The sequence below is a fragment of the Anser cygnoides genome, chromosome 8 (assembly GCF_040182565.1).
Source record: "Anser cygnoides isolate HZ-2024a breed goose chromosome 8, Taihu_goose_T2T_genome, whole genome shotgun sequence".
Lineage (NCBI taxonomy): Eukaryota > Metazoa > Chordata > Aves > Anseriformes > Anatidae > Anser > Anser cygnoides.
The window spans coordinates 13,092,518-13,114,214 of record NC_089880.1 but is presented as its reverse complement, the minus strand read 5'-3'; the positions used below and the strand labels follow the sequence as shown (position 1 = coordinate 13,114,214).

The window sequence follows — 21,697 nt, the reverse complement described above, 5'->3', positions numbered from 1 at the left end:
CTCATCCCCGCTCTGCAATCGCACCCACCTGACCTCCACCGCATCCTCCATCACCGTCATGTCAGTCTTGCACTTGGCCGAGGGGTTGATGGCCAGCTCGGCCGGAGGGATGACGAAGCTCTTGCTCAGCGGCAGCCACATGCCTTCCCCCAGGGTGTAGGTGAACCTGGCAGGGGAGCAGGCACACAGGGGGGCACCGCGCCCAGAGGGCCGCCCTTGTGTCATATCGATGCGGGGACATCATGCAGATGTCCACCTCCACCGAAACCCAGCCTTGAACCCGTCCCTCTCCCTAGGGTGGTCCCAAACCCATCCCCAGCTGGATGCTGGTATCTCCAGCACCCATCCGCCGGGAGCATGCTGCTGGGGGGCAGGAGGAGAGCTGATGAGGGATTATTCGTGTATTTATTCCTCCTCTCTGAGGTGTCCAGGAAAAAGGAAAGCACTTCTCCTTTTGGTAGAAAACCTCCTTCAGAACCTACATCTTGCTCTCGTTGTGGATGGGGAGGAGCAACTGGCTGCTGGGCATCCAGCATCCCATGAAACCCACGTGGCCGCTGTAGCAGGACCACGCCAGCCATGCTCACAAGTCCCCAGGAGGTGGCACAGGACACCGTGCTTGGCCATGCCACGCAGACCAGCCTGCTGCACCCTCCCCAGGACCAGCACCGAGCAGCATCCGAACCAGCGGGGAGGTCCGAGGGGTGGGGGGGAGCTGAAGCAAGGCTTACCGAAAGATCTTGTCGGATGGCTGCTCGCCCAGCACTAGGTCAAAGCCACGCTGGAATATGGTGTACGGCCAGGGTCTGGAGGAGAAACACAAGGACATCACGCTGGCATCCCCAAATATTTCCCCAGCTGTGTGCTGCAGCAAGAGCCACTGCAACTGTGGCACACGCACGTGGGTGCAAGCACGGAACGGGTCCTGGGATCAAACAGCTCAAACCAAGCCAGGACAATGCAGGAAAATAGCCCTGCACCCCAGATGTTTGGCCTTTTTTTTCCCCCCTATTTTTAGGATTTAGGGATTCCTATATGGCTGATGCCCCCAGTCAGTGGCATACCTCGCCCTTTATTTTGGGGTGTGCTTGGCTCCAGCCCCCCCTTCCCACCACCGCAGAGCATCTGTGAGCCTCACACCCCTGCACCCTCGGGTACCACCCACCCGCTCCCACAGTGGAGATTTGCATCACATCCATCAAACTGCAAAAAGCAACCCGAAACACATCTGAAACCTTCCTCTGCAAGCCTTATGGAAGGAAGCGTCTCAGGCCCTGGGACAGTTTCACCCCCTTGCTTTATCCCCCTTCAGTTTCACAGTTTCAGGTGGGGTGGGTGCTAACCCGAAACCAGCCAAAGCTTTTATTTCCTTTAACCTGAAAAATTTACAGCTTTTAGCATCACTTGCACAGCATCTTTTGCGGAGCATTCTCTGCGTCTTTTGCACAGCATCCGTTGCAGAGAGACCGGCAAGTCAGAGACCAGCAATAAATAAATAAATAAATAAAAAGAAAGAAAAAAAAAGCAGGAGACCAGACAAGGGGAATCACAACCAGACCCAACCACATCCCATTTGTAAGGCAAGCTCAGAGTTGGAAAGAGAAAGAGGTTTTTTCCACCCTGCCACCTTTAAGAGACCCAGTGAGAGTGTGCCTCGCCACAAGAGGCACCACAAGCACCTTGCCCCAGCAAGCCTGGGGATTTTCTCTCGAGGCAATTACAGCTCTCCTGCATAAGCACTTCAATTTCTAATCTGAAGTTATTTCAGCAAGGACAAAAAAAATAAAAAAAAATCCTGATTGCAGGATTAGAGCACGCTGCTCATTTCCTGGCCGGGACACAATGGCACTGCTGTGGCCGGCTGGGCGCGGGGGATTAAATCCAGCGCCTCGCCCCGGATAAGGCCCGCTTGCTTCTTGCGCCTCGCCAGCGCCTTGAATGCTGCACATCCCCGCCTCCCTGCAGATAGATGGGCTTTATTCTTGCTTCTCCAGAGCGTGCCGGGCTGGGAACAAAGGCAGAGCACAGTATTGTTCCTTGCCGGATCGGGTGGGAAAACGGTGGTGGAGAGCCGTGCTCCGCGTGCCCCGGTACTCAGCCCTGAAAGCGGCGGTGCCGTGGGAGCCCAGGGAGGCAGCACCGCCGTGCCACGCAGCCTCCAGTCTGCCTGCGAGGTGCAAATCAGCGCCCAGGCCACGTTACGCCCCAAGGGGTCCGACTTCCAACTGTGCCTAAAATTTTGGGCGATGATGGCTCTGAGCCTGGCTCTCCAGGAGCTCCACGCCGACTCTTCCTCCCATGCAGACAAAAATCCCCTCCTTGCCTACTTGTGCCTCCTGCTGCAGACGATGGGGGGAGAAGTCCTCCCCCACGCACACCTCGCCCCCTCCATCGCTGGCATTTCCCCCCTGTGGTTCTGGTGCTGTTTCATCCCCTCTTTCTTCCCCCGTGCCTGTGCAGCTGCCTGCCTCCCCACCTCCTGTGATCCGCAGGCACCTCGCTGCTCTGCTTTCCTTGCTCTTGGCAGGTATTTTGGCTGCGTGGCCTTCCTAGCTCACAAAGGGTACGGAGACGGCTCAGAAAGCAGCTCTGCATCTGATCAGATTGGATTAAATGGGCCAGAAACGACAGCCCTTGGCTCCCTGCAAGCCTTGGCATCTGAAACAACAAAACGGGGGGTCCGCTGGGCAGCCGACAGCCAGAAAGCTCACCAAGCACCGTGAGCGAATGCCTACGGCCAAAGCTCTGCCAACGCATCCCCAGGATGGTCTTCAGGCCTCTCGGCTTTTTCCAGCTGGACTGTCATCCATGCTCTGCTCCACAGCCAGGCTCGAGTGGAAGCTCCCCATGTGCCAGCCAAGCCCTCGGGACCTGGTGCTGTTGGCGATGCTTTGATCTACCTCCCCTGCACCCTGGAGCTGGGGACAAGGAGCTGACCACAGGGACAAGGCCAGACTGACCTCCAGCCTTAGGAACCATCCTCATTCCCCATGGGGCTCTTCTGCCTCTGCTGGATGAGGAACCGAAGCCTGGAGCCCACGGGACACAGCAGCGATGAGCTAACCTGGGGCTGCTGGAAAGGAGCTGGCAGGGAGAGCTGAAGGTGCTGAGAAGCTGCTGCACGTGAGCACGGCTGCGATGCCACCAGAGAAAAAGGTGGTTGGTGGTTATGTGCTTAAAATAGGTCCGGGCACCAGCCCCTTGATGCTTTTTGGGGTTTCCATCCAGTGCCAGCCCCACCGAGGCTCTGCCCGGCCAGGGTCTCGCCAGGCTCCGGCTGCTGTTCCCCTGCCCACCTCCCCGCCCGCTGCCATCCCTTCCAAGCGGCTCTTTATTAAAAATGCTAATGCCGGCACTTTCTCCTGGGCTGCCCGTAAATCTGCGAGGAGAATGGGGCGGGGAGGAGGAGGCGGAGGGGTGGTTTGGTGAAAGGATCTGAAAGAAAGAGGAGCTTTTTATCTGGCCGTCCTTCCAGCTCGCAAAGCTGAGGCGCACAGCGGGGGATAGAAAGAGGCAGAGGAGAAAGAAAAAAAAAAAAAAAAAGATAGGCAGAAAAAGGAGTGGAAAAATAAAAAGGGAGAGAAAGAAAAGAGCTTAAGCAGGGAAAGTGCTGTCCTTGTCACTTCGCCGTGTCCCCAGCTGCTCTGTGGGGTTGGAGGGGATGGGACACGGGTGGGTGCACAGCACAGAGGGGGACAGGGGGACAGCTGCCCGCAGAAGGGGCACCGTGGGGAGAGGATGAGCAGGGCAGGGATAAAGGGGTGCCCTGCCCTGCTGGGGTGGCCCAATTCGGCTGTGGGATTTTGCTGTCCCCCCAAAAGTGAGAAGCATTTGGGGCTGGGGACCACCGGCAAATCCATGCTCTGCAGGGGGATGCTCCCAGTGCAAACCAGTGGTGAGTACAAGGATCCCACTGCCGACTTCAGGGGGGATTCCCCTGGGAAGAGCCGGGGCAGGAGATGCCCACAGCAGGAGACAGACACCCACAGCAGGAGCCGTCCCCACCAATACCCAGAAAAAGCAATTACCACCTCGGAGGGTCTCAAGCAGTACCCAAAATGTTGAAAGGGAACCATCTGCCCTATAGCAGTCCTCTGGGCCCACCTTGGCGCAGATCCTACCAAGCAGAGGGGTCTCACCTGGCAAGCAGTGGACAAATTCAGCCCACCCTACAACCAGGGGGCTGTCCCCACTGCTTTCCCCAGCCCATGCCGGAAGAGCATTAACAGCACATAGCCAGCCACATTGACCAAATCACCTTAAACTGGCCCCAAACCTCCCCTCGCAGTGGTGAAGAGCGAAAATAGAGGAAAATGCACGTTGAGGCCTTTAACTGCCAAGGGTGTTAGACCTCACTGGGGGTGTCTCAGAGGTACCCCAGGTAAGGAGGCACCCGGCGAGGGGACAACCATCAGCCATCGCATTGCAGATGCAAGGGGTCAAGAAATTAGGGAGGTGGGGCAGGCTAACCGAGTGCACAGCTCGGTGATGTGACTTCCAGGAGAGCCCTACCATGGTGCCACCCTGGGAATCTGGTTAGATCGGCCAGGTTGGCCAGATTGCTGGAAAGCTACCTGAGAAATGTTGGAGAAAAAGCCGCGGGGCAGCTAATTAAAAATGCATATCAAAGTCGGGAGGCAGGCGGCTAACAAACAGACAACACACAGCAGATTTGTTTAAAACAGCTGAAGAGCAGCACACAAAAGCAGACGATCAAAATATATCTGCTGCACATGATCAAAAAGTTCTCGTTTTTGAAAAACCGGTGCTGATTTAGGGACCGGATGCGTTCAGTAAAGGATGCATGGTGATGGCACGGCTCTCGGTGTGGTACCCAAAATACACGCAGCACACAAAGCCACTGCAAATAAAGTTCAGAGATGAGCTCGCCTTCACGAGCAAAATTAGATGCTGCTGAGTGCACAGACACTGACTCAAATGATAATCACTGTAAATAAAAACAAACCAATCGGAAACACATCCAGAGCCTCGCAGTGAGCTTTCAGATAAAAGCACCACTCTCCCAGCGCTGAGAGACCGTGCCCAGGCATCCCAGCAGCGCTCCCCAGCACGACAAAGGGGCTGGCAAAAGCAAAGCCCCCCCAGGTCCTGCTTTTGTGCCCTGCCCCAAAAAAAAAAAACACACACAAATCCTGAGTTAAGGTTGCAAGTTCTGCAGGGAATTGGGCAAACTGGAGGAGCCGCGATGAGAGAGCCCCAACCCATCAGAGCCCCCTGGGGACCCAGGGAAAGGCCAGGGGGCTTGTAATGGTCCCATCCTGGCCAGGCACGAATGCTGCTGCAGGACGAAAGGCGGAGCACGAACACAGCACAATCCTATAATGCCAAAACCACACACGGAAAAAAACAAGCTCCCTGGTCCTATTTATCCCAGGGACAATGCCAAAGACCCCTTTGAATTATGCCGAGCAAACAACTCCTTATTAAAGGGCAGGAGCAGATTTGTCCTTCCTGCCCTTGGCTTCCCTCCCGCCTGCTGCCATCCGTATTTTTTCCTAATAACCAGCCTTTTCTCCCCTCTCCCTTTAGATGGAGCAGCTAGGTCAGCAAGGAGCTAGCTCAGGTGCTCAGGAGCGAAGCTGCAGTCCCACACCCAAGCAGCGCAGCAGCAGGAAGCCAGCACTCGTGGATGCCTGTTGGAGCACAAAGTCGTTCTCCCCCTCGCTCTGTGCATGCTGGCTGTGGGCTCCTCCAGCCCATCGTGAGACACCCAGCGTGTCCTGGGCAATCGGGGAGAGGGGAAGACCCCATCCCTACGCCCCCGTCCATTAAGAGGGGACAGGGGGAGCCATGGAGAGCTGGGGACAGCCCTGCCAGATGCTTGTCCCCTTTTTTTTTTTTGCTGTGTCTGGGCTTTCTGCACACTACCAAAACATCAGGAAATTTTGCTCTTGTGCTTCTGGGGGTGTCATGATGTTGAGCAGACATCTCCTGGTACTGGCTGACAAAGGAGAGCACCCAGAAGGGGAAGAGGAACAGCCCCGATGCTCTATGGGGGATGTTCACTCTGAAACCTAATAACGGCAACATCTGTGCCTGCGGTCCTCAGCTCTGATGATTTCAAACAACAAAAATCCTCACCTCCCGCGGAGCCCCTGCAGAGCCCACACCTCACGGTTCACCGAGATGCTTTTAACTCCTTCACCAAAGAGGATTTCCCACAGCCCTGCCACACTGTGCTGCCGCCCGAGCCTGGGCACGGCGCTGGGGGCACACTCACCCCTGGTTGGTCCCCCACTCATTCCGGATGCAAAGGTGCTTATGGACGGGGTCCTTCATGTAGCCCTCGTAGCAGAGACACTCACCTACGGGGAGAGGGGGGACATCAGGGACAGAGAGCCCCGCAGGACCCCCACTGCCCCCGGCTTACCGGTCTCGGGGTCGCACTGGTGCTCGCAGGGGTCGAGGAGGCGGCGGGCGCAGAGGTCCAGGGCCCAGGGCCCACTGGAGTTTTGCTGGGAGAAGAGGACGACCTGCGCCGGGTTCAGCCAGTCGCTGGCGTCCAGCTGGCTGCCCTCCAGCAAGATAAACCGGCTCCCTGCCGCCCAGGGGGCAATCAGCGGCTCAACTCTCAGCTCTCCATCCCGTGACAGTGCCCTCCATCCCGTGACAATGCCATCCATCCGATGACAGTGTCCTCTATCCCATGGCAGTGTCTTCCATCCCATGATGGTCCCCTCCATCCCGTGACTGTCCCCTCCATCCCGTGACAGTCCCCTCCACCCCACATCCATCTCTTGCATCCCTTGCCCATCCCCTCCATCTTGCAGCAGCCACCTCCACATTGTGTGCATCCCCACCATCCCCTCTGCCCCAGGCTGGTGTCCTCCACCCCAAACCCGTCCCCTCCATCCTGCACCCATCCCACACCCGTCCCCTCCGTCGTTCCCCCCTCCCCTCCATTACAGCTCCCAGTGCATGGCAGGGGGAGCTCGGGGGGAGCCATGGGGCACTCACCATCGGCGATGAGGTGCTCGGGGACGTGGAGGGTGATCTTGACGACGAGGGGGCAGCTCATGTGTGAGGAGCACACCAGGCTGATGACGCAGCTCGTCACGCTGATGAGGGTCAGCGTGGTCTTGTTCACGGGGCTGCGGGGGGACCCCACTGCGAGGCACGAAAACGCTCTCAGACCCAAGACCCAGCCACCCGGGGGAGTGCTCGGAGGGGTCCTGGGCTCTGCATCCTCTTCCTTGCCCCAGGCAGGCCCACAGGGAAAGCCTGATGAGCAGGCAGGGCTGGGGGACATCGGGGTTCGGGGACCTGCTCGCTGCCTGCCTGCACCCACCTCGGCTGCGCCTCCGGCTCCGCGAGGGGTCCGTGTAGAAGGTCAGCTGGGGATCGGTGTCTGCCTCCGTCCCCGAGTCCCCCTCGGGGTTAAGAAACGCCGAGCCAGCTGCGGGGAACACCAAGTGCAGTCACGGTGGGGTGACTGCACACACACCTCATCCTCCATCACCCTCTGCTGCTGTGGCCTTGGAGGCCGAAGCTGGACGCAGATCTTCTCCCTCCCCACCACAGCTCCTGTTGCCTTGCAACTTCTCCCCCCTGCCACACACGAAATCTTAAACTACCACCATGGCCAGCATCCTCCGCATCTTTGCAAGCGACCCACGCAACCTCCCCTGCAACCTTGCCAAACCACTGCTCCCAGCCCCAAACCCCAAACCCCTGTTTCCATCGTGCAGCCCAGCTCTTGCCCCACCTCCCCCGTGGGTCTGGGCGATGCTGGGGGGTATTCAGGGGGGCTGGCACGTCCCCGTGCACCCTGTACCTCGCGCCTTGTTGTTGATGCGCTTGCGCTGGCTGCTGGAGGTGTGGGAGAGCAGCGTGGCCTGCTGGTGGTTGGCGTCCACGGGGCTGGTGGCGATGATGTTGTCCTTGTACTTGTTCATCAGGGACAGCTTGGCGTTGTCGCTCCCTAGGCGGGAAGAATCGAAGGCAACATCTTTCAGGGATAAAGACCGAAAAAAAGAAGAAAAGAAGGGAGGCGAGAAAGAGATTTCCTTGGATGGATCCCCAGCATCCGTGCAAGGCGACTGTGGCTGGTGGACCAGGCTGCCCTGTCCACCAAGCCCAGAAAAATGCTGAAGTTCAGCATTCCCCCTCTCAGGGCACTTCTGCATATCCAGGTCTGCAAAGAAAATCCCTGGAGAGCTCTGGGAACCACAGCATGGCCTTCCCAAACTGTGCCTTGACTTAGAGGGTTTCACTTGTACGGCTCAGTTGGCAATATGGCCATCAAGCAAGTGTGTTATGAGCCTCAAATAATCTCTGTTGGTGATTAGAAGAGCGTTAACTCTGAATCATACTGATGGCAAGTCTAATTTTGATATTAAAAACCTCAGCTGGTGCAGACACCAGGAGTTCTGGGATGGAAAAGGGTATTTGGGGAGGTCACCATGGGGGAGCTTGCAGGAAACACCATCTGGGTCCTCAACCAGTCCACAGGAACCACAGTCCTTTCCCCCAAAGCTCCACCTTGCCTTGTCCCAGCCGTGTGCCACTTAATGGGGACCACCCTCAACTAGCAGCAAAAACCCCACTAACATCCCACATGCGAGGGAGACCCAGAGAAACGGGCGAAACCCTGGAGGGAAAATGCATACACGCGAGGAAGACAAGGCAGAAAGGGCCCGGTTTGGCCCCATTGCTCCCCAACCTGGCGTGAGGTCCATGCTGGCCTTCTCGTTGCACCCCTGCAGCGAGTCCAGGGTGCGGGTGACCTGGCTGGCGAAGTCCTCGCCGCCGTTCATGCACTCGCGCTGGAGGTGGTGCCGCAGGTCGGTGATGTCGTACTCGTAGCCGTCCAGGATGGGGGTCTCGCGGATGCTGAGGGTGCCACTGGAGTTGTGGCCCTGCACGCGGGCGTTGCGCAGGCTCTCCCGCCCGTGGCCCCCGATCAGCACCGAGGGGATGTAGTGGATCTCGTTGGCCGCCTCGGCGCTGGCGCTCTTCTGGGGCTGCGGCACGCGGCGCCGCTTGCACCACCGCCGGCGGGTGTAGAGGATCATCACCAGGCAGAGGATGGAGAGCAGCAGCGCGATCATCCCTCCCTGCGGGCACAAGGGCGAGCGGTGCTCAGGGGGGGTCCGGCAAACACCCCCAGGGCACTGGGAGGTGAGACAGGCTGGGAGAAGCCCGGCCGCGCTGATAAGAGCGTTCTGGCACCGGGGGGTGAAGCCTGCCTCGAGCTGGACCGGCTTTGAAGTCACCACCGAGGCGTAAAAAAGCAACGTTTAAAGTAGAGCGTGTTTTGTTTCGCGCTCCCGCGACGGCTTTGAAAGCGGAGGCCGGGTTTATTGTAGGCAAACACTCCTAGGGGCAACTTTTTCTGACCCATTTCCAGCCGCTTTCAGTGCTGTCGCTCTTAATCTTGGGAGATTTTCCCAGGGCGTCCTGCGGAAATTTCAGCATGCGGGAAGAGACGAAGGCTCGGGGGCGCACGGCTGGAGAAGCTCCGGCCCCACGGTGCTGAAGATGGCCAAAAGCACACCCAGCCCTGCCACCTCCCCGCTGTCCCCAGGGCCACCCCCCCATGGAGATGTCACTGCTGCAGCGTGGATGGAGGTGGTGAGATGAAAGCTCACACTGGCCCCCTGTGCCTGGTCTGCCAATAATAATAATAATAATAATAATAATAATAATGATGATAGTGCATGGAGCCAGCTAAGAGCTCCCTGGTCATCTGCGGCTCCAGACCCCTCCTCTTTTTCAAGCAATAGGTGATCTTGATAAAATAAAACACGAGTAACAATCTGCTCCATTAGGACAAAACATTAAGGAAATTATTGAATGAGAAGCAGGAGAGGCAGCTGGAAAAGGAGCCGTAACGGCCATTATGGCTTAGCCCTCTTCCATTCCCGGGATAATGGAGCTGCAATGTACCCTCCCAGCCCTCCTTACAAAATTTCTTTAAAAGAAAAAAAAAAAGAAAAATACAAAGGAGGAGAATCCAGCGATGGAGGAGAGAGGCAGCCAGGGCCCAGTTCTCTATGGGGTTTAAATCCCTTTGGGTTCCTCCGATTCCCGAACGTGGATCCTATGCCCTCTTCCCCCCGGAGATGGCTCCCACGTCACGGCTCCCATCACCCCTGGCAGGGTTCACCCATGGGTGGGGGGGTGACACGGGGACATTCCTGCCTCTCCTCAGCTGCCCTCTGCATGCAGCTCTCACCCCAAAGAGCAGGCAGCTCTGCCTGCTGCCTGAGCTGGGCGGCTGGTAAACGAGGAGACCAAGCTGGAGCTCGACTCCAGTGGAAGCCCCTTGGCTGCAGATGTCTATAAAAGCCCCGTTATTTAACTGCAACTGTGTTTTTTCTGCCCTGGTAGTCCAAGAGCCCATGAGGAAAAGCAGACGGTGGCCACTTGAGGTTTCAAGATATTTCAAGAGTTTTACTCCAGGAGTAAAAAAACACGTGGTGGAGTCCCCTGCCCAGCTGAAAGGGCCAGGGCACCACCTCAGCCCCCAGCTCCTGCCCACGGGAGCACAGAAATCCTCCATCCCCTCCCACCGGGCACATGGGCAAAGCCTCCGAGGGGTCCCGGTGCTGCACAGTTGCATGAGGGTTTCTGGCAGGGCCCACGTGCCGAGCTCTGCCATGATGAACACAGCCCCTCGCTCACACTTCTGCTCTCCGAAGGGGAAAGAAAGAAAATCAGCCTTGAACATTACACGTGACTGACGCTGGGCACAGAAGCCAACCTCTATTTGTCAGGATGCTGCCAGAGCAGAGCTGGGAGTGATGGAGAAGAGGGGGAGAGGGAAGATTCAATCCGCACTTACACATTTTGGTACAGGAGCTGCGGGCGTAATTTCCATCAGTTTGATAACAACTTTATTTCATGCACTCCTGCCTGGGTCTGGGTACTCAGTGGTGCCCAAGAGCATCAAAACAACAGCGGCAGAGCAGGGCAAGCATCCCCCGGGCGATGCACGCTCATGGAAACAGCCAGGATGGGACCAAAATAAGGAAAGGGACCAAAATCAGTTTGGGGTTGGCTTTGCCAGAACTTTTTCTTTTTTTTATTTTTTTCCTCGAGACTAATCAAGCGCAAATGATGGAGGAGAAACCTGGCCCCGGGCTGCAATCTGGAAGAGCTACCGACGCTCTCATTAGGGTAGGCACCATTAAACAGCCTGTTTGCAGCCTCGGCAGCACATTGTCTCCAGCTAATTATCTTCCAGCGGCTCAAAAATTGTCGGTCCTTCAGATTTTTTCCAAGATAAGGAAAAAATAAAAACACAGCCCCCGCCTCCAAAACAGGCATCTCGGCGTGCACCAGTGGCCAGAGGGGTGCGTTCAGCCCGCCCCTGAGGCTCAGCTCCCCACCCTGGGGCAGGTGGAGCAGGGGGAGCAGACCCCCTAAACCAGCACCTACCATGACGGAGATGTGGAGGATCCTCAGCTCCTCCTCCGCCGACTCAGTCTGGGGCTCGTCGGTGGGCTCGAAGCCGGGCAGGTTGGGGGCCCCGTCCTGGTGGTGGATGTGGAAGAGCAGCGTGCCGTTCTCCAGCCACTGCTGCCGCCAGCGCACCAGCGGGATGTCGTCCGTGTTGCCTGAAATCTCTGCAAAAAAGAGCAAAGGCGTCCCGAAGGGAACGTGGAGCAGTGGGGGGACACCAGGGGTGTGTCTGCTTCTTCCCCAAAAATTGATGGAGGGAGCAGCCAGGGGATGGTATGTGACCACGGATACCCGGCAGCACCCCTGAGGCCCTAACTGAGCTGGGTTTTGCCCGTAAGCTTCACGCTGAACACAGCCCCGGCTGCGGGTAGCGGAGGATACGGAACAACCTCCCTGGGCAGTGACGGGATCGAGGGGGCTGTGCTGCTAATTATTGCAAACAAATGCCATCAGTGGGGAAAGGTGCACGTGGCTGTCATCACACCTGCAGTTCCGGCTCTCACTGAGATGCGTTCAGAGGTTTCCAACCACATTTTGCAGCTCCCCCCATGGGACACAGCCTCAAGACCTGCAGCAGCACCTGCACCTTCTGCCCGAGCACCCTGACCCTTTGGCTTCAGGGTCCAGGGGCACTGGGATGGACGGGCAAAGCACTTGAGTTATTTCCCTTGAAAAATGCAAGCTCTGCTTGCATTTGCAGCACGAGGAGCATGCCGAGGAGGCACAGCTTCTGCCCTGCACTGCCCCATCCGTGCCACCCGCTTTGGTGCTGGCGGGAGCCCATCCCGGGCTCGTGCTGCAGATTGTCACCTTTATTTGGCTTTTCTCAAGCTGCCTTCAAATGAAAACTGGAATTCAATTACAGCGACAAAAAAAAACACAAAACATTTTAAATTTACTGTTAATTAATTTCATTAAGCTGCCTTAAGTGAGCTAACTACCTGGGGGGAGGGGGCTGCATCAGAAACCAGGTTCAGCCCTTCCAGAGCGATCTGATTAATCAAAAGAAACATTAGCTGCAGCGAGAGAGTTGGCAGGGTGTTCCTGCTCAGCACGGGCTCTGTGTCTGGCAGTAATCAGCACGCTTCCAGTGTCCCGAGCAGAGATGCTGAGCTCTCCTCGAGCCACCGCAGCAAAGCCGAGAGCAGCGAGAGCACCTCTGCAGCCAGAAGCACTTTTGAAATTCCCTCTAAGCGCCGAGCTGCGTGTTTCGGCACACGGATCCTCTTTGAAAATCTGGTCCCGGGAGCCACAAGGGTTTGAAACAGCCCGTCTCCTCCTCTCCCACCTGGTCTTTATTCATGGGCTGGAAGGGGAAAAGAAGCTTCCCTGCCTTCTCAGCTCCCCACGGCTTCCCAACTTCAAATGAACTATTTCAAATTGAAGAAAATATTCTCCCCGCACCTGCTTGCTAACGTGAAATTAGGAGTAATTAAGGCAAGGGCTTTTATGCACAACAGGAACTCAACGTACTGACATTTGGAAAAATGTAAATACCAGCATTTCCCCCATTGTGAAGACTGGAAATAATAGATACTAAGTATATGACATTGTGACATTTAGAAAGCTGGAGTTAAAGATGTTTTCCCCTGATCTGACATATCACTGAAAAAGCAGCACCCTTCAGCTCATTAATATTTGAGGAGGACTCCTTGATGGAAGTTATTTAAATGATTAATAGATTATAGTAAATTTAGGCCTTAAAATAGGTTGTCATAATTTCAAATTTATTTAAACGGGCTTATTTTTAAAAAGAAAAATGTATTTCGATAAAAAATGGATTTAAAAGATTTAAAAGAGCACCACCCAGCTGCGGAGCTCGCACGCGTGATCCCCTCCCAGCCCGCTGCGCTCCCTCCTGCTGCCGCATCGGCCGCAAGTCAGAGGTGCTGGGAGCAGTAATGCACCCCAGGAATCAGCCCCACCACCCCAAATGGGTGGGCTACCACCACCATGGCATCACCCCATGGGGCAAGGCTGCTCCACCACTTCTACTCCTGCGGAACCAGATTGGAGAGCTTCATCCTCCTCCTCCTCCTCTCCCCAAGGGTCTTGGCAGCTCTCTGTCTGCCCCATTACGTTCAATTTTTGTTCAAAAACAGATTTATCCATGCTGTCCTGTCCCTTTGAAGTGTTCCTGGAGTTTGACTCAAGCAAGAGCAAGACCAAGATGAAGACCAAGACCAACAAGGAGCCACCTCATATCTTTGCTCTCCCGTCTCCCACTCCAGCATGCTCCACCTTCATCTTTGTCTCGCCCTCCAAGCAGACCTCTCATCAGCTGGCGAGAGATGCTACCGTGCCCTCCAGAGCCCGCTGGGGCCATTTATCTGGGTGCCAACGGGGCTCGGCTCTTCATTGGAGCCGGTGGGTGCCCACCCCACTGTCCAGCTGGTGGGTGCCAGTCTGGTGCCACAGGCCCAGCACACCCGAGAGGAGATGAGGAAAGCCGGCAGAAAGCCAACCAAGGGCGAAGGGAGGAGGATAATTTCAAGTTCAAAGTTTGAAAGATATTGATGACAGGCCTGGTCCCCGCCTGGCTTTCATTAAGGCCTTGGATTTGAAGCCATTAACGCTAGTATTAACTTCTTGCACCTCTGTTAAAAAATAGCCTGCCCGAGTCAGGGGTTAATAACAGCAGGAGACCACTAATTGCGCTGTGCCACGCTCGCCTGGTACCGAAGGCAGCCCGGGTTCTTCACGTCCACAGGAGCAGCAGCCCCCAAATTCCCCATCTGGAGCCTCCAACATCAGGGCCGGGGCTGCCCCCCTCCCTCACCACCTGCGAGGGAGGCTGGGGAGGAGCGAGGCAAGGAGAGGAGAGCAGGGAAGTCTGGATGAAGTTGCTGGAGGCGGCAGAGTTACACCTGCTTCGTTATCCATCACCCCAATAAACCCATTTTCCTGGGGAGAGCCGCAGCAAGCCCTGGCCTTCGCCTCTGCACGCTCCTTTGCAGCAAGGCCAGGTTCGTGTGTGCACAGATACACTGTGCCCAAGCCCAGGAAACATCAAAAGCAGGGTCCCAGCACCCACATGGAGCCATTCCCCCATCCTCTTCCCCCCCCACCGAGCCCCTGCAATGCCTCAGGAAGAACACACAAAATGAGTAACTCTCCTCAAAAACAAATGCAAGCCAACATTTTTTATGAAAAAAAAAAAAAAAGGCAAAACAATTTTCCTTTCCATTTGGAAGTGTTTTGCACTAATAGATGCCTCTGACTAGTCAAATGAACTCTGCCATAATGTCAGTCTCTGCAGAGCGCAGCTTTTGACTTGGACTTATATTTCCTCATTAACATTTAAACCTGGCTTATTTTCCATCTGGAACCCAACTGTGCTTTTATTTAAGTTCCCCATTTGCTCCATGCCTGAACCTTGCAGGTCCTTCAAAAGGCTCTGCCCCGGCTGAAGCAAGCCCTGGCCCCCAAGGGCTCAGGAGCCCTCCCCACGGTGAGCCGCTCACCCTGCGCTGGGACCTCAGCAGTTCAGATGTCAGAATCCATATCCTGATATCGGAGCAGGCTTTACTTCTGAGGTTTTACTGACACATCTTTCATGGGATGATATTAATGTTTTTATGGGCCTGTTTAAACAAAATCACATTCATCACTGACTATCCGTATTTTATTTGCAATTTTTTTCCCCTTCCCAACCTCAGGCAGGAAAACCAGCTCACTCTGGAGGTCACTCTGCCTTTTTAAGACAACCCAGCTTTTCTGTACCAGCATGCACAAACCTCATTTTACCTGTCAGGAGATGGCGTTTTTGGGTAAAATTTCCAGAAGACCCACAGGCATGGAACAACCTGGAGTCTCGAGGAAAAGGCACCCAGCTCCCCCCAGAGCGTCCTCTGGAGAGGTCGGAGATGTCACCCTACCACGGCGCCTGCACCTGGGGCTGGTGCATGGGGAGCCCTCAGCTGCTGTAGCCAGGCTGACAGCTAACCAGGTTTCTCCTTGAAATGTAGGGTGCCTTTGCTTTTGGGAAGGTCATTGAGGAGTTCCTTTTCAAAGCTGTACTCACACTCTACCCTCAAACTGGGGTTTTTATCCCAAATATGCCATGGCCCTCATGCATCCCTTTCTTTAACAGCAACCCTTTGGAGTGACACTGTGCCACGTTTCCAGAGCAAAGGACCCTGATTCACCAGTAACTGGTTCGAGTCGACCAGTTTTACTCCACAGCTGCTGACCCTACAACCTGCCGTGTCCCATTGCTCCTCTCTCTGCAGACCCACAGATGTGTCCCACCACAGCTGTGCAACATCCCCTTTAAAGCTATTTTACACCACTTCTGCCAATCTTGGCCAAAAGCTGGGAAAATCTTGGCTGATGCGCATGGCTGAGATAAGCAGGCCGGGACATGTGTCAGTGGTGGATTTTCACTCCTGTTTTGTTAGTTCAGTCCCATTTACCTCAACCAGGAAACACAGAGGGGCTGTGGGAAGAGAATAAACCCAGGTCCTGGACCAACACGTGGGAGACATGGTCATGTGAAAACCACACAAAACCCCACACCGTGACAGCACATGAATATATATGATATATAGGATACAGGCCAGCAACTGAAGAGATGCAAAATTGATGTTTAAATCCCCAAAAGGCCCACACTTGCAGCGGATATCCAGCCCAACACCCTGCAATGCCATCGCATTACCTCCTCCTGAGGGAAGCACGGATCTCCACAGAAAGAGCCCAAATGACGGCAAAGTTCCCCGTTAGCCACAGCAAACTGCTGCCCTGGCCTCCCAGCAAATACCAGGGCAGACTCAGCTTTAGGAAACTGGAATCAGCATCCTCCAGATCCTTCTCTGCTCTTGTCTACTGGCCTGGAGAGCCCCACAGCTCTCCCACTGCCTCTGTGGGGCTCTCTAACACTTGAAATTAGGAAGCATCATGGCCAAAGAGCAAAGTACTGGGAAAAAGCAAACTTTTTCAGCAAACAGCATGGAAACAGCCCACATCAGGAAGCTTTACAGGGGAGGAAAACCTGGAGGAGATGCGGCCGGGGGGTTCCCTGCACCGATCGGAGCAGCGCAGGGGATTTCCCATTGCCCAGTTGCGTCCTCCCCATGGACACGGCAGCAGAGCTGGCTCAATGACAGCACTCGTGGAGGAGGTTTTAGAGCGAGGAGGTTTTAGAGCAAAGGGACAGAAGCAGAGCATGAACTGCTCGTCCTCGTTGATGCTCACTTATGAGCACCAGAGAGGACAACTGACAAACCACTTACTGTTCAGAGAGAGCAAGCAACTGCAGGAACAAAACTTGATGGAAAAGACCCCAATCTCTTAAAAAAGCTCCTGTGCATCACGGAAATTACAGACCAGCAAATCCTACTTCTGCCCGGCACAGTCTGTTAGAAGAACCAGTAGGTGCGTGGGTGAATGTGGGTCACGCAGCACTGTGAGCCAGCAGATAAGGGTGATCCAGTTTGATGGACTCGTTTCAAAGAGCTCTTGTCAAAATCAGCCCTCAAATTTTTCCAGATAACCCAGGTAGGGACATTACAAGAAGGAAAGTCCCCTCAAAGCCCACCAGGCAGAGGAGGTAAGAAGTTGCTCCTTAAGAAGGAAGGAGGTTACCGAGGCACCCCATGGAGATCTTCATCGGGACCTCGGCTGCTCAGGAACATGCTGGAAGAGGAGGTGAATGACAAAGTTGGTCACCAGAGCTAAATTTAGGCTCCTCGAAGCCAAAGCTGTGAAATGCTAGAGGAAAAGCGGGCAAGGAAGTGGGCAGGTGAAATGCAAGTTTGGTGACAGCACGCCGCTCTCGAAAGCTGCCAGCAGGATTCAGGTCAGGCATCTCGTAACAGAGGCAGCAAAGGAGGGCTTGGCAGTGGGGGGGACAAGGAAGAGGAGATGTCAGAAGTGGTTTGTGGAGAGGAGAAACCGACTGTGCTAGGGCTCCTCGGCAAGGAAAACAAACAACTGAGCAGGGAGATGATAAAAGCCTATAAAATCATAAAGCCAGTGGAGCAGTGGAAACGGCAATGATTATTCACTATTTCTCACTTTGCAAGAATTAGGAATGGAAAAACTAACAAAAGACTACGTTTCATCCACCATAAAGCATGAAAGCACTGAGAAAGGAACCAATTTCGGGGAAGACAGATACACCAGCAGCGATCGAGGCCAGCAGCCCAGAGGCAAATCCTAGCTGGAGAAACTCCTGCAGCGCACGGCCGGGGCCAGCAGCAGCAGTGGTGGAGCAGGCGGGGGAGGCAGGGGGATGCATTACAGCGACAACACGGACCTCACTTCAAGGGTAAATCCAGCCCGCTCCCGCAGACTAATTTGTTTAAGTGCTCGTTACACCGAGGCCAAGAGGTCGGGAGAATTAGACAGTATTTTGGCGTCCTCGGCGCAGGAAACGAGCGCGGCCGCTCACTGAGTGTCTGCCATGAGGACCTGCCTGTCTGATGGGGCACAGGAGGGACGGGGGGGGGCAAGCGGGACCAAAATAACCCTGCACACTCCTGTGCCAAGAGTTTCTCCAAGAGGTGCGTCTCCTCTTCCTCCCATCTCCTAAAGACATTGGTCCTGGGGGATGGAGAAGGTGCTATATGGGCTAGAGCCGACTGCAGCCTAGTGCCATAAACCCCTTAGCCTTCAGGAGCACTTACCAGTTTCAAGCTCCACTTTGAAGTTTGTGGAGAGGCTTGAAGATAAAAGGGGAGGAGGCAAGAAAAAAAAATCAGGGAAGAAAGATGTAGAAGGGGAAAAAGTTGTCTGCGCATCCTGAATTTATCACTCTTGAGAGAAAAGCTTGTCAAGAGGGCCAGAGACCAGCCAGCGCGCGGTGATCAATGTGAGGACTTTTGGGTCTAGTCAAGCTTGTTTCAGATTTACAGGAACTGAATAGAGGTATAAATCTGTCACTGCCTGACGAAAATGGAGGTAATTAAATCTGCAGGTGTATATAATTGTCATATTGATGATCTATATAAATCAGGAGGGCCAGCAGAGGCACCAAGCACCAAGTTGAGCATGGAGCCTCCCCACAAGGAGTTTTCTGCCCACCTGCATTGCAAGGGGCAGTGGGTGGGTGGGCGCGGGGTGAGGGGACACCTGTGTCACTGCCCCTCCAGCCTCCCCTCCCCTCCCCTCCCTTCCCCTCTCCGTGGGCCGATCTCCAGGGAATTCCCCATGGCGCCAGGAGGATGTAGACCCCAGGAGGATGAGGAATCCAAGAGGGTGAAAGCTCCAGGAGGATGAAGGCACGAGGAAGAAGAGCGGTTCAGGAGGAAAAAGACACCAGCCCCGAGCAGCTGCTCACAGAAAGTGGATGCCGCGGGGGCTCCTTGCAGCCTCTTTGAAGCTCCGAGCCCGGGTGCAAGCAGGGCACTGACTTGATCTCGTAGCAATTTTTGATTTTTTTTTTCCCTCTCTTTAATTTATTTTAACCTTTGTTATATTGGGAACTTTGAAGCCTAAGCTGCTCGGAGCCGGCTGCCTTTGTCAGAAGGACACAAAGTGCAGAGCGGGGTCTCGGAAGGGGGGGATAAAAGGCAGGCAACCCGCAGCAGAGCTCTGCCCTTGCAGACCTCTGGAGACCCGCACCCCTTCTCCCCACGTTTTTAGACCCCTCTCCCACCCAGCTCAGGGGTGGAGACCATGGGCCCAGTCCCTTCCAGCTGGCTGAGAGCAGGAGCAGCGCGACGACCGAGGGACGGGGTGGCAAAGGAAGGCTTTCCTGCATCATCCTCACCCGCCGGGACCCCGCGCCCGCACGCCGGCCCCTCTGCTACGTAGCGGGGGGGGGGAAATGGGATAATTAAACATATAAACGAGGGTTCTGCATTGCAGTCCGAGTTATGTAACAGGGCTCTTCGTCTCCAGCACGCCTCGGCTGGAACGTGGCTGCGCGTCAGGGCAGCGCGGCATTTACCTGCCGGGCTCTTCAGGCAGGGAGCGAGGCTGTGGGGAGAAACCAGGGGGGGCGAAATTAAGAGGAAAGTGTCCTGGTTTTGTTAGGGCGATGCTGCGATCCCGGCGTGCCATCGGGGATGGAGAAGGGGACGGAGCTGGGGGGCTCAGGGGGGGTCTGAGGGCAGGGCTGGAGGGAAGCTGCACCCCGTTTTGGGAAGTATGCAGCATTTCTGTAAACAAGCGCAATTAAAACCAGGCGAGGAGCGAGCTGCGTTTCAGGCATCTGGAGAGTGGAGAGCCCTGCCAGACTCCAGGCTGTGGCGAACTGCAGGCTCCTGCACTGCCAGACACAGCTTTGCTTTATCCCCAGGGCTCCCTTCTCCCCCCTGCAGCTGCCACTGGGGGGGTGGGGAGGACACAGGAGGGATGCTCGGGGCCAGATCCACCCTCGCCCACCGCCTCCTCTGACCCAAAGGATGTTCCCCATGTTTGAAACCTAATTGAAAAAGATTTTAATGATTTTTTGTCCTTCTGAAGAGGCTGAGTCCTCTGGCTGCTAACCAGCCACGCGCCTTACTCTGAGCAAGGAAAGGGGGAAACGTCATAACGAAAAGCTTTTACAGCCAGATCTGGCCAGGGTTTGAGCAAATGCACATGATTAGAGTGATGTTCCTCTCCCAGACCCACCAGCATTGCCATCATCCACCCAACAGGGCTGCGGCCCTCCGGGTCTGAGTGGCCAAGGCGTGATGCACACCCAGGGAGAGAGCATCTCCCTCGCTTAAAAAAAAAAAAAACAACACAGAAATGTCAGGTTGCTCTTTTTTCTTTTTTTTCTTTTTTTTTTTTTTCCCTGAAACAAAGCTGCGATTGCTGCTGTGCTTGCTGGACCATGCATCTCAGAGACCTGCAGAAACTTCACCACCAACCTGTGCCAAAAAAACGGGTGCTCTCCAGCACCAAACCCGTCTGCTTCTGCGCTGAGCAGCGGGGAGAAGCCCAGGGAGCTGCGTCCAGGTGTGCTGCCAGGAGCCACCCGTGCTCTCCTGCGAAACGCCACCCCCGTCCCACAGGTGGGACAACAGCTTCCCACCAGCAACAGTGCTGCTGGGAGGTAGGCTCCGGGGAGGCTCTGCAGCACGTGGGCTCCCTGCGCAGAGCCAGCATCTCCAGGAGGCTTCCCCGTGGCTGGGGACGCTGGGGACATCATTAGGGGACCGGGCGCCATGGGAGCGCCGCGCTGCTCCGGAGCCTGCGCTGAGCCGGGCTTAGCCCCCCGTGGGAGCACGGCTGCCAAGCAGACCCTGGCAAGAAAACTTGGGACCACCACATCTCCCTCCCCAGATGTCCTCCTGTCCCACCAAAGCCCACCGGGCTGATTCGTCCCCCTGGTGCAGGCGTGGGGCACCTGGCGAGCCCCCCACGGAGGGAGGAGGGTGGCTCTGAGCCCCGGCGGCGCGTTGACAGCACCGTGCCCTCGCCCTCTCGCTCCCCTCGGGATGTTCAAATTAATTGGCTTGTCTCCTGGAGCTGTTAGCTGGAACAAATAAAAGGGAAAGGGGGGGTGCCAAAACCCATAATAAGGTCTACAGTTCCTCTGAGCTACAAGGGCTGCTTTAAATTTCGGGTTTCTTTCTCTCTCTCTCTCTCTTTTTTTTTTTTTTTCATTTGAAGGAGGTTTCCATGGTAACTGTCTCCCATCACACGAGAGCCTGTCCCCGGGATATTTCGGCGTTGCTAATATCTGCCTTCCCAGGCAGCCACCGTGTTGTGACGGTGACATCTCGGTCGGGTTTTTCGGTGCCCGCAGCTCCGGGTGCCACCACCGGCCCTGGCCGAGCAGGGGGGGGACCAGAGGGACACATGGCCATGAGGCCACCATTTGGAGCAGGGCTGCTTTGGGGGAAAACCAAGCTCTGCACGGTCACCTCAGGGCTGACCAGACCCTTTCAGGCTCCCCCATGCTCAAACACCACCAAATGCCACCCAGAATCTCCCTGCAAAGGCCCGGGTGGGCTGTGTGTAACACCTCCTGCCACCTTCTCCAACCCCTCTCCATCTCCTTCTCCCACCGGGTCAGTTTTCAGCTGGATTGGTTCCCCGCAGGAGCAGAGCCAGCTCTCTACATCCCCGATATCTGCTTGCTCTGCTATGCTCATTAGTCATACTAATTACTGAAATGCCTCAGAGCCAGCCAGCAAAGGGACCGTGCCTCCTCCTGCACCACGGTCACGTAGCCAGGCTTCTGTGACCGACGTGCCACCACCAGCTAGTGACCAGCCCTCCTCGGCACTGAGCAGCCAGCAACCAGCAATCAAACCCTTCCCTTTTTTTAGGAAAATCCTCCCGACCCGAGTGCTGCTGCTGGGAGTGAGCCCCAGCAACGTGCCAGTAGAAG

The 21,697-nt window shown here is 55.7% G+C and overlaps 1 protein-coding gene across 3 annotated transcripts in view; it reads right to left on the bottom strand.

Annotated features, from left to right (window-relative positions):
• The window catches only part of ASTN1 (astrotactin 1), a 39,236-nt gene that overhangs the window by 12,375 nt on the left and 5,164 nt on the right, over positions 1–21,697 (bottom strand). For 2 of the 3 annotated variants that reach the window (XM_067001308.1, XM_067001306.1), the window contains exons 2-10: positions 11,404–11,591; positions 8,684–9,077; positions 7,796–7,942; positions 7,310–7,417; positions 6,979–7,128; positions 6,392–6,559; positions 6,242–6,326; positions 732–806; positions 29–166 (exon numbers count right to left, since the gene is read on the bottom strand). In XM_067001308.1, coding sequence (XP_066857409.1) covers positions 29–166; positions 732–806; positions 6,242–6,326; positions 6,392–6,559; positions 6,979–7,128; positions 7,310–7,417; positions 7,796–7,942; positions 8,684–9,077; positions 11,404–11,591 — 1,453 coding nt within the window. The remainder of the gene's footprint in view (positions 1–28; positions 167–731; positions 807–6,241; positions 6,327–6,391; positions 6,560–6,978; positions 7,129–7,309; positions 7,418–7,795; positions 7,943–8,683; positions 9,078–11,403; positions 11,592–21,697) is intronic. The other variant, XM_067001307.1, reaches the window with a different exon arrangement.